The sequence below is a fragment of the Phaethon lepturus genome, unplaced genomic scaffold, assembly GCF_000687285.1.
Source record: "Phaethon lepturus isolate BGI_N335 unplaced genomic scaffold, ASM68728v1 scaffold3606, whole genome shotgun sequence".
Lineage (NCBI taxonomy): Eukaryota > Metazoa > Chordata > Aves > Phaethontiformes > Phaethontidae > Phaethon > Phaethon lepturus.
In genome coordinates, this window is record NW_010543934.1 from 173927 (window position 1) to 186523 (window position 12597).

At 38.8% G+C, this 12597-nt stretch overlaps 1 protein-coding gene across 1 annotated transcript in view; it reads right to left on the minus strand.

Annotated features, from left to right (window-relative positions):
* SMOC2 (SPARC related modular calcium binding 2) overlaps positions 1-12055 on the minus strand; it is a gene marked incomplete at its 5' end in the record, with an annotated part of 119620 nt that extends 107565 nt beyond the window's left edge. Inside the window, 2 exons of the mRNA XM_010288487.1 lie at positions 11453-11523; positions 11995-12055. Coding sequence (XP_010286789.1) covers positions 11453-11523; positions 11995-12055 — 132 coding nt within the window. The remainder of the gene's footprint in view (positions 1-11452; positions 11524-11994) is intronic.
* Between the last annotated feature and the right edge of the window lie 542 nt (positions 12056-12597).

Genomic DNA, 12597 nt, shown 5'->3' on the forward strand with positions numbered 1-12597 from the left:
CACTTACAGCAAAGAACCTCATCGAAACAGTTCTGCGTTTCTTCTCAGTGGTAAAGGTTCTTGGTGTAAATCAGAATCTTCCCACTATACTCAAATACCAAACAAGTGAGCAGACTACTGACTTTGGTGAGGTTATCTCAGACATCTAAAAATTAACATTTGCTCTTGAAAGTTCATTTATCCCTGTTCACACAAGAAATTAGTATTCCAGCCACAATACTGCATCACTCTCCAGGGCAGCAAGCCATGATCATGATTTCATAAGGTGGAACCAGTTGTGTAGAAATTGGCACCTTTAGGATAAGATTCACCTGACTTAGGATAAGATGGATCACATCCTAGAAATGTCCTTTCCACTTTATGAAATGGAGAGTCTGATCTCTCCTATAATTGGCTGAAGTCTTACGAGATTAACACAGCCCATAGTGTCAAAGAGAAACAAAGAGGAAGAAACATTAAAAGTTCCAGGTTCCAGACAACAAAAACAGAGGTGGGCTCTAGGTTTCAAAAAGAATTTTATCAAAGGTCTCCAGTAGGTTGCTGTGCATCTGCAGAGGGAGACCAGTACCATCTTGTTATAACCAGCACAGAGAATTCACTATTAAACAGGGTTGTGCTTGGATTGGTATGGCGTGTTATTTTTTTTAAATGTTTATTGCTTTAACAGGTATTTTTTTAAGCGAGCTCTACTTTGTTGTATTGATGGAGGAATGGCGGGGCTGAATGTCAGCTCATCCATCACTCTTTTTACTGCTGCTTCACAAATGACTAAAAAAGGCAAAACGTCTCAGTTGCGCAACCATGTAAACTAGGAAGGACTGAGCTGAAATTGAAGCAGGGTGACACACATTCTTTCTTGCTTTGAAGAAAGGATGGACATCAATTTATTACACATGCGATCCCAAGTTTCATCATTACCATATCACAAAAGAGTTACTCCCAACGGCTCACCAACTTAAAAAGATTTCAGGTGATTTGGTGGCTCGACAGTATTTCAGTATTTCCAATCTACTATGGATGAATTATTTTAGGGGCTGGGAAGGCAGGAAACCACAACCAATTTAGAGAAAGGTTTGGAGGTTGGGAGAAAACGGACTCTTGTAAGGCGTTCAAAAGTGCCGGTTGGGCAGATTTTTCTTCTATTTATGATAGTTTTGATGAAAAATGAACTGAATTTCTTTGGTCTCTGGAGGCATTGGGGAAGTTACAGCAAAAGAACATTCTGTGCTGTTTAAGCATTCCGAGTACACTATACCAGGCGAATGCCAAAACAAGGGGTCCAAATCTTCTCTTTTTTCTCTCCATTTGGCTTTGTCTTGAAAAGAAACTTCAAGGTAGTGCAGTCATGGCTCTTGAAGGGGTATTCTCTTGAATAGCTTAATTCTAGGATCTGATTTCACCCCTACTAAAGTAAATACCCAGACTTCAATAGGAGCAGATTTGGGCTCCTATTGAGTAACAATCAGCCCTGGTGAACTACCTTTTCAGAAGGACCTTTCACTGATTCATTTGAATGCTCCTACAATATAGTCTTTGGAAGCACAAAGCACTCACTCCAAATGAGTGATGCCAGAAGCTGTAAAGTCTAAACATCAAAAAAAAAATGTATGAACAATTTGTTGGCATTGACTCCATATAGCAAGAAATGAACTAATGGTCTTAATTTTCAAGACACGGTCAACACTGTCAGTGACACTAAAACACCCATTATCTGACTACATTAATTCACTTCCAAGATTAGGAGTTCTCCATATTTCACGAAACCACTCATTTTTGCAAACTGAGCCTAGTGTATTCATCATAGATGAAAACAGCCCACACATTTAATATTGCAAATATTTAGAGGTAATAGAAGTGCACCACAGCAAGGACAAATAGACTGCAACTTTTTTTATTCTTCCAAAAAATAGTTTACCTAGCTTTTCAAGGGTCAAAAAATCTTTCTGTGATTTTTATTATAGTTATTTTGAACTCCAGTTTCACGTAAACAGATGGTTTCTTTCATTTCACACCATCAAAAAAGCTAAATGGTATCCAAACTTAGTGTATCAGCTGGCTGTATGTGTTGTCTGAAAACTAAACTGTAGATTGGGATGGAAAGCATGACAGTCTTAAGCACAGTGCTGAAAGCAGTACTGTTAAAAACGTGGTAAAGAAAAAAGACAACTCTTATCAGGAAGCTGGTGTCCTTTCTAAGTATGTACAACTGTTAATTAGAGAGATCTCAGGCTTTCCGTTTCTTCTGCAAATATATAGTTTTTCCTTCTGTGTCCAGTGGCATTACTTCTCTTGTTTTCGGAGTAGTACCAGCAAAGTATAGGTGTTCAACAGAGTCAAAAATCCACCTACAGATAAACGGAGCTTGGGTTACCAGAGACAAAACAATCTACCATAAATTTATACTGAAACTCAAATTGACATTGTTTCTAATCTGAAGGTTTTCTGTTCTGCATGTACTGCAACCCACTAGTTTCTAGATGTGTCGTGTCCAGTGTTCTGCATTTTTCCCAAGTCACTGGTAACTTTATGCCCTTCATTCTTGTGGTATTGTTATTCATAATCTTTTCTTTGGCGGGTTGCTGTCATTTATAGTGTTTCTTCTCAGTTGCCAGACGTCACACAGGGAGAAAATCAACAGAGAAACAGTGGGATGCATTGTCTATGTATTGAATTATCCTCTAGTTTACTTAAGCTTTTCATGAGTACTGACCCAACTTTCAGAATACAAGTGGGCTAGCACAACCGTCCTGTTAGCCAGTTTCCTCTCACACAGCTAATCTGTCTGGTTGGTGTCTTTATTAACCACAGCTACAATTTGGGAAAACAGACACATTTTACTTTTTAATCTCGTTCAAAGGCTGCTCACATGAAAAATATTTTGGCTTATAAAATGTTGAAAAGGTATTTTAAAATGCAAATAAAATCTAAGCCAGATCAACATTTCTATATTTGAGTGTTTTATTTTAGGATAAAAAAATATCAACACACACCCTTAAAGTGTCTGAGGTAGCTTAAAACAATAAAACTAAGAGCAATGATCTATAATGCACAATAAGCAGCATTAGGTTGAACCTCTGTCACAAAGTCCAGAAACCTCCTCATCCACCAGTACAGCACATCAGACATGCAAAACCCTGAAAATGAGCTTCTAGATGGTCTCAAACAGTTGTCTTCAGGGTCAGGTATTGCCACCCTCATTGTTCCCTGGAATCATGAAAGGGAGACCTCCTTCCAAGCTCACCTCTGCTCTCTTCCTACCACACGCTCATGTAGCCACCAGCTCTCCTTACCAGTCCATCAGCAATTACACTAGAGGATGTCAAAAAGACAACTTCCTAAGAAGCTCAGTGAAAAGGAAATCATTTATTAAAGGAATAGGGGGACCCCCTGAAAAGCTAAAGTGAAACAGTACTGGATGTTGTGTTACAGACTTGTAGGGAACAATCTCCCTTTGTGGGGGGACAGAAAGGCTCAGCTAAACAGGGCTTTTCTATATCTGAGTTTCTATGCAACTCTATTTAATGCCTATCATGATCAGCAGGCAACTGGCCACTCTCCATATGGCTGGTTGCCTTCTCTTCCTGGGGAACTAAAGAACACGGAGGGCATCTCAAATGACGAAGACACAGTATGAGACAATATCACAACAGAGCATTTCTTTTTATAATTTAAATCAAGTAAGCAACTGATTCACGCAGGGCAGAAACTCGATAAGACATCAAAGGTCTAATCCCCATCCCCAACCCATAAAGCTAACTTGCTGACAATAACTGCAGAGCTCTAACTCTCTTACATTTATCACTGCCATCAGTTTCTTCAGAACAAAGTATTTTGGAAGGCAGGCAGGCAGCTGAGTCTGTGAGGCAGATTTTACTCTTGTTAAACTGTTGATCTTAAAACAACATGTTGCTAGGTTTAAATACTGTCATCTTTAAAAGGAAAAATCATGCTAAAAGCAAACAGTTAAATAGTACACATTTGGAATATACAAGGGTTTAACAAGTCAGTCTAATGAGAAAAAAACACTTTCCATAGGGACACAGGAACCTGGCTGTGGTTTTCTTAAACCACTGGCAGTTCTACTTCCTCCCAACTTTGGGGTTTTATGGAACTCTTGTATGTTTGTTTGTACGCTGGGCAAAAACATTTTTCCTTTAATTTAAACCATTGTTTTCCAAGGAAAAATGTCATTAGGAAGCCATTTATTTCTAATTATTATGAGGACTTTTGCAAAAGAAAAACCCTTGAATATGAAAAACAAAATTTTGTATGTATCTAGAAGTGGGTGGGAGAGGTCAACAAACCATGATCCAAACCAGGCAATTTACCAAAATAAAAAATATTTTTTCCAAGTTCTGTGTCACATTTTAAGTGGCCTCTGCTTTCTTTGTAGCAGAACACACTTTCCTTGCTGTTCTTTGCCTTCTACGCACCAGTTGGCCAGTAGCTTTTAAATCTGCCTTAAAAGATTACCCAGCGATACCAGAGAATGTTAAAGAATTGTTATAATAGCAATACAAACCATTAGTCCCTTTCCACCATGGACCCTTATGTGTGACATTTCTCGATAGCAAAAGGAATTGTTAGGGATGAGAAGCCTCATGGAGGAGAATTTGCAGAGTTTCCATCTGCGTTCAGTGAGCAAAGAGCCCACCACTATAGGCGCTGTACCTAAAAAATCCCCAAAGAAGCTCTAACAACATTCACACATACTGCGTTGTGGATGCAAAATCAACAATAGAAGAGACTACTGCACTCCAGAAGTAAAAAAATACAATGCAGTTTCTAAACACAGTGGAACTGAGGACAGAAGAAGATTGTATCAGTCGATTAGGATCCTTTGATAAAAATCATCTGTATCACAGATTTTTTTCAGATTTTTTTTAAATGGGATGCCATCAGAACCAATTCTTACACACTTAAGGAAGCCTAGACACTCTGTATTAGTGATGAAAAACTCTTCCAAATACTTTGAAAATAAAGCAGATAAAATGAACAGAGGTCTAAAGAACAGGTATTTCATTTTAATCAGGATTTCTCACACTCCGCAAAGTGGAAGAATTGAGGCCCAGTAAATTCCAGCTCTTACCAAGAACTTATCTAAACATCATATTTCTACAATCCAAGAGTGAAGATCTCTGGAGTCCAAAGTCTCCGATACAATATTTTATATTTGTGTCTTCTAGTCATACTAGAAAAATCAGAGACTCTCATCTTTCAAATTATTTTTGTTGGAAGCATGTAATTATTCCATGTTATAGATATGGTTTATATGCAATGGAACTGACCAACAAAATATGGACAGGGGTGGCACCTATGAAATATTTTCCTATTTCACTGTGGAAAATAGCTCCCTGATACAGTTTTGCACAGATTATAGCATTTGGAAAAATATTTAACAGAGCCCATCCCCTTCTAACAGACATACCCATCTCATCAATTCCACATCCTCCTCCTCCCTTGTGTACAAGTTGTTGTCTTTCTTGAGTCTGGGACCTGGCTCTTGCAAATCGTATTTTGTCTTTTGGTGCTTGTGAGCTCAAGCAGAGCAATGATAGCCACAGCTTGCTTTCTCTGTTGTGTGTAGTGGCCTGGAAAGCCAACAGTGAGATGGCTAATTTTGACGAAATTTCATTGGCATGGGAAAAATGCCAATGGGGAAAATGCCAAGAAAAGAAACAGTGAAGACATTTTTTTATAAGTTTCATCTTTGCTCCCTGCCCTCTGCCTCACAGAGAGGAGGAAGAGTAGATGCCACAGCAGATCCTGAGGCATTCTCACCTCCCCTTGAGCTGTTACCTGAGGAAAAGGTGACTCACCTCAGGGCAATTGTTCATTCATCTCCCTTGCCTGTAGGCAAAGGTTGGCCAAGCACCTAAGCAGAATTACAAGCTGTCCACCACAGGCTGTTGATGCTCTCTGTGGACACTGATTGACCACAATAAAAAGCAATCTGGATAAATATGACAAAAGTCAGTCTAAACATATTAAGCTATGAATATGGTTTGGGCTAGATGAAAAATGAGATTTTTTAGGCTCCTTGGCAAATGTAACTCACTGTTTAACTGTTCAGAAACAGAAGAGTGAAGGTTTTACATTAATTCAGTTTATCCATATTTACTGCTGGACCAGCCATATTCTAGTTAAGATGCAGGCCTGGGAACTTAGAGAATTTGTCCACCATCAGATCTAGCACAGATTGTCTTTGATACATTGACTAAGTTATTCTTCTGTCATTGCACAGTCTACCACTTGACCTTTTGGATGTCATCCACTAGGCTGATATCCCCAGCCACATCTTAGAGCACCTGAGGGCCAGGCCTTCCTGGTTTATTAAAGTTCCCTGAGGTCCATCGCTACTGCAATCTCCACCACAGCTCCAGCCACAACTTATTCATTAGCTGATTCTGACACACCTTGGACTCAGGCTCCCAGGTAAGTGATTATGTTCAGCGGTGAAGCTGTCTGACAGAAAGGGATGCCAAAGCACAGCAGATTGCTGATACAAATGCCTCCAATTACTTTGTGACATTTTCCCATTATTGAGACAGTCCATAGACAATGGACAGACCTTTAAACACTTCTTTCAGATTCACACATTCTAGAAAGTTAAAAATCTAAGTCCTCTGCAGCTGCGTTTGATACCTAAATGCATGCTCTCCTCACGACTTGCCTCTGAAAGAGAAATTCCACTAGCATCAGTTTACAGGGAATTTAGTCACAGAGATGTGGTGGCTTGTCCAAAGTCACAGAGGAAGTCTGTGGCAATGCTGGGAATTAAACCCAAGACTCCAGAAATTCATTCTTGTTTTTTAACCACATATGTCATCCTTCCAAACGTTCTTTCCTACAAAAAGATTTAGTCATGGCTGAAAAAGGCCCAGCTCATTAACAAAGTAAGGACACAGCAAGAGAAACTGTATGAATCCTTCAAAACTGGCATGTGGATTTTCTTGTTAAAAACATTTGAGAATGTTTTGTAAACTAAATTACGACCTCCTTTGTTTCCATTAAAAAAATCTTTGCTGAAGGTCATTTTTAATGGGATCTAGGATGATGTTCCAAGAGAAAAGCATGGGCTGAGCTCTTTTGGCTCTGCACGCCATTAATTCTCTCAAGTTTTGAAAAACAGTGTGGTACCAATTGGTTTTGTAGCTCTTTCAGGGCAAGTCTCACACAGTTCTCCACTTCTGAGCCTAAAGGAATAGAGGATAGCAATAACACAGTTTGTAAGAGCTATATACCTGCAGTGTTCCTTCCTTAAAAGAACCAGGTCTACCTAAAACTCAAGGCAATATTTGGAGTCAGGACTCCACACTTTCTACATATAATGAACTGACTAAATCACAGACAAGCCATTTTATCTCTTGGTGCTTCTTTAGTCCTCATCCAAAAAATCAGACTATTACTACTTGTCTTTGTAAAGCATTTCATAAACCATGAATGAAAAATGCAATATAAGAGCAAAACAGTAAGTGCCAAAGCCACAAGATCAGGCTCTGAATGAGGCCACAGACTTGACTCTCGTTTTAGCTCTCTTGGGCTTATTTATTGCTGAGCATGGATTACTTGGATTTTGTATGACAGCTTAGCATAGTGTTTTATTTAGTTATGGGATTTTTAGCTTTAGGAACACCTCAGTTTTAGATACTTCTTTGATGTAGCTGTGAGACATGTAGAAACAATGACAGCATTGTTAACGTATCCATCGAAACACAAAATAGCTGTGATACATTAATGTTTCTATAGCAAACTGTTACTGTTCAGGCAGAGGTATATTTTTCAAGGTTTTTCTAATTACCACTAATTTGTCTAAAAGCTGTACCATAGTGCTTCTCAACAGCAATATTTCAATCAAATTACAAGTTTACATGAGAAAAATAGCAAATACTCCAGCCAAGAAGGGTACGTTCCTTAGCATGGCTTCTATACCCAAATATTTAATCTTTTCTTCTCCCACTTGGAAAAGCAGAGGGGATTAGCACAACAAGGAGTTGATATCATGATTTATCTGCTGCATACCGTGCTTTTAATATCACAACGTCTATCAGATAATCAAAATAAATGACACTGGAAAGCCTTGAATACGCAAGATGTATGTCTGTTAGCTGCTCTAAGAGGAATGCAGCTGTAAACTGGCAAAACTCTTTGCCCTCCTTGCACTAGAAGTTTTAGCAAGGAAACTGGACTTTGCTTGAAGTTGAGAATGTTTTGTTTCTGTAAAATATTGTTGAACCACAAGAGGATCCAAGCTAACTAAATATGGAGCAAGAGATGTTTTTGTATACCAGCCCAAAATATTCTGTTACTGATTCACTGGTAACTTATGACTGGTTTGGATATAATCTTAACCAACCATCATTGGTTTTGGGAGGTGAAATGACATGAGTCAACTGAAATTAATATGATAAAGAACAGCTCACTCTTACTGCTTAAGTAAGTCCAGTCAACGCTTCGCTTCTTGCAAGTGTTCCAGTCCTAACCTTTGAGAAAAGGCAAATACAAAGAGGCATAGCAAGCTCCATTTATCATACAATTCCCTTCTCCTGAGTTGAAAAACATAACAGCCTTGTACAGATGGAAATGAAACATAGTATCGTGTTTTCACGTGTACAGAACACCCAAAGAAACAATAGACAAATGTAGTATTTTTCCAATGGTAGCTGTATTGCATACACAGCTTCGTAAAGTGTTGCTGCCCATTAATAACCATTCTTCTTTCTTCTTCCTATTTCTAAGCCTAAAAATCATGTCCATCAAGAGATACTCCAAGCTCTTTCAGCAAGCCTGACATAACACTACACAAGAATCTAATTAAGATCTGGTTCTTTTCGCTATAGTGAAGTCACAGCCAGAAAATACTAAAACTCAAACTCTGGAAGTGACAGAACTATTTAAAATAGAGAAAAATGCTATGAGTAAATTTAACCACTGAATTTTAAGACTATCTCTAACAATCCCTGCAGAATTAGTACAGACAAATGTGAGGTTTTAAGCTGAATCTTGAACTCCACATAAAGGAGCAGGTGACCTGGTGCTGCCAACAGAAAGGAGACAGACTCCAGGAGTTATCTACTGCTAAGCACACATAAAATTCCAGTAGAGAAAGTGAGTGATAAGTCTGGGGGAAACATGGTTCTCAGCAATGAACAGTCTTCTAACGTAAACCTTAAGCCTCAACGTGGATTGCCTTAGTTTTCATGTGAGAGAATACACACTGTTATCTAACCACTATAAAGTGCCTAGCTTTAACGTTTTAGGGCTGCGTGGGTTTCCCCAGTCACCCCGTAGGTTGCCTTTTACCTTTGAGTTTTCCCCAGTTCCGCTCTCCTTTTGCTTATGTGTAATATGGAAGCTGAACACTTTTTAAATAAAGCTGTGTTCTGGCACAGCGTAAACAGGTATCGGTTTGAACATGATCCACCTCTGATAAATCATATGATGTATCATGGATTTCACAAAAACTAGAGCCAAAACAGACTTGCTTTTTCTATGGTATCTGTTTAAGCTGCTCTGAAGAGATTGATAAATGCTGCAAAATTCCCCTATGTTCTCAAAAGGCTTTAACTAGTCATGTATTTTATGTACACAAAAAGAAGATCCCTGCTGTTCCTTAAAGGATTCACACTGTCTGCAAGCTTTGAAATACTGCCGTTCTCAAGGGGAGGCAGTCTGTGATTGCTCATCCTTGCCTGCCTCAAAGTTACAAACTTGAATGGCAACTTAAAAGGAGGTGTCAGGATTTGTATGTTCCTTAGCCAAGACACAATACTTTGCTGAAGACGGGCTTGTAGATCTAATCATCTTCTTGCACTCTGTTTTATTACTGGCCCAGAGCTATCTGAAGTACCAGTTTCTTCTATCTGATAGAGTATGCAACGTGATGTTTCATGGGCCTCACTGTTTTCTCTCTTGCTCCCTTAGTGGATTATGTTTTCATGCTAAGTATAACTGAACTGGTAACTGCACGGATCTTACCCTTGATTCACCCGGGTTTATATTGTTCTTGGCTAGAAGAGGTAAGAATGAACAACTCCCAATAAGAAGTCCGACCATCTTTCTCCAGGGGAATTGCAGCTGTGCAGAGACCACATATCGTCTTTGGAAAATAAAAATCTGTAAAGCAGTTTCTGCTTGCAAGTCAGACCACTTTCACTAGGACAGATAAGTCAAGTCCCCTCCTTTGATGAAACAGAAAAATAGCAATTGCATTCAAATAAAGACACAACTGAAGGAATGGTAGTTTATTTTCCTCCAGCGTGAATCTGAAAAAACACAAAGATTAGATTCAGCAGGCCTGGAAAACTACAGAGGAACACTCAACAAAAGGATTTTGCAGCAATGCTTCCAGGAGTTCCTGCTTCTGGCCAGGACAAGAAATACCACAAGAACAGACACAGCTTAATCTGGAACTGAATATGCATGCAAGAATAATGAAGATGGAGGGAGGGGGAATGACAGACACAAAAACACGGGACTTTTACAAGCTCTGTCCAACCTAAAGAAAAGCTTGGGTTTCTTTACAGCTCAAGTTCAGTCGAAACCTTTATGTAATTCAATCGGGAAAGCTAGAGTGGGAATCAACACTCGATCCAGCTCTAGTATCCTCTTTACTTCAAATACCTGTATAATGTTGTTTCTTAATTGCTGATGAGTGATAGCCTTACAGGTGAGAGGCAAACAGCACAATGACAAACCCAGTGCCCTGACAGGGTGCAGCAGGACATGGCTGTAGAAAGTGCGAGGAGAAGGCATTGCTGGTAGCAGAGCCTGGAAGAAACCAGTCAGGTGGGGGGAAGCCAGCAAGGAGGATACAGCAATGGCACTGCTGCCTACCTTAACAGAAAGGTCTCAAATGGCCATTATAGAGAGCTGCTGTTCCAACTCCTTTATATTTTGTATTTGCTAGCATATCTGCATGATAATGTCCCTGCTCATTGCAGGGGGGTTGGACTAGATAACCTTAAAAGGCCCCTTCCAACCCAGAGATTCTATGATTCTAATATTCTATGTTCATGCACATGCAAAGACTTGCAGACAGATTCTTCCCAAAGCTGATGCAAAGAATACATGTAATTTCCATATTATTAGGATACAGAGGCATCATATGGAAAGCACAGACCTTTCCTCACACATCATCTACCGGGACCAGTTGCACTGACTTTAGCAAAGTTACTCCTGATTTACATCTGTATAAAAATAAGACCAATGTGTTCAAGGAAATATTCTGCACAGCTGGGACAGTTTAGACACATGAAATAGATGTTTGTAACACCATGTGATTAAAGAAAAACCCAAACCACAGAGTTCAGATCTGAATCCAAATCCTCCTCAAGCTTGGTGTGTTTTAGATCCAAGATTTTGCTTCAGACCCTTGTCTATATAAATTGTAGCAATTCACAATTTGCTGTGATTTTAACTAATATATCATACTGAATAGATCAGCACCTACTTTGAATTTTACTGGCTTTGTGGTAACTGGTAAATGAAGTTGTGGGACATGAACATGTAATGAGTACTGGTCTAGAACAAAAGAGAAACATGGAAAATAAACATGTTAACAGGCAAGTGCCAACTTGATGTTCCATTGAAATTATAATTTCCATTGTCCATGACTCAGATGTGAACATTAATTTGCTGTATCAGCAAATACGTGATAATTAGAAGAACTCACTCCAGAGTTAAGCAACAGGGACACCTATGAGAGAACCCAACAATTTCCAGCACGAAAATTTTTTTCTGACTCCAAAACCCATTTCTGCTTAAAGTTAGAACTCTACTCCTATGAAGATTATCCATCAACCTCAGCTGTTTCCTTGCTCAAATATTTGTAGGAGGAATTGAACTCTGCTAATGTCATCAACAGCAGCAATCTCATTTCTTTCCATAGGACAAGTCATTGATCACTTACACATTAGAAAGAAGATTTTATCTATTCTGAAAACATTTGAAATGCAAAAAAATTTTACAGAAAGTATTAAACAAGAGAAATACCTTCCTCATTCAAGGGGTCTGCCTGAACTTCCAGCAAGGGCAAAGATCCAATAACTTGAAGCTGAAGTTAGAAAAATTCAAAACACAAATAACATTCAGCTTTTAAAAGGAAAGGTAGTTTATCAGATAGATTTACATACTCATTAGTATGAATGAGAACAGGAGTGACCTATCTATGAATTTATACATACTTAATACTTCCTTCCTTAATAGGCTAACAATTTTACTGAGTTTGAAAGTTTGCATTTTTAAAATGTATATACTGAAACTGGTTGTATAAGAAGTAATTAACCCAGGAATAAAATGAACTCATCTTCCCATTCTTGAGAATCAGTGGTCAAACCAAAATATGTCAACTATGCAGTTAGTTGTGGGAAAGACATTTCTTTACTAGAGTCTAAGCCGGGAATCCCAATTTTGAGAAAGTGTTTTCCAATTAAGTTAAAGGTCTACTGACTCCAGCCACAGATGTTTTCTCTCACAGGTGGTATATGCTGCCAACCAAGTTGACAATTCAGAAATATTGGGAATATTCAGAACAAGCCTTCACTTCCCCTTTCACTCTGAGCTATGATAATCCAGTCATTTTAAGAGTTTTCATAG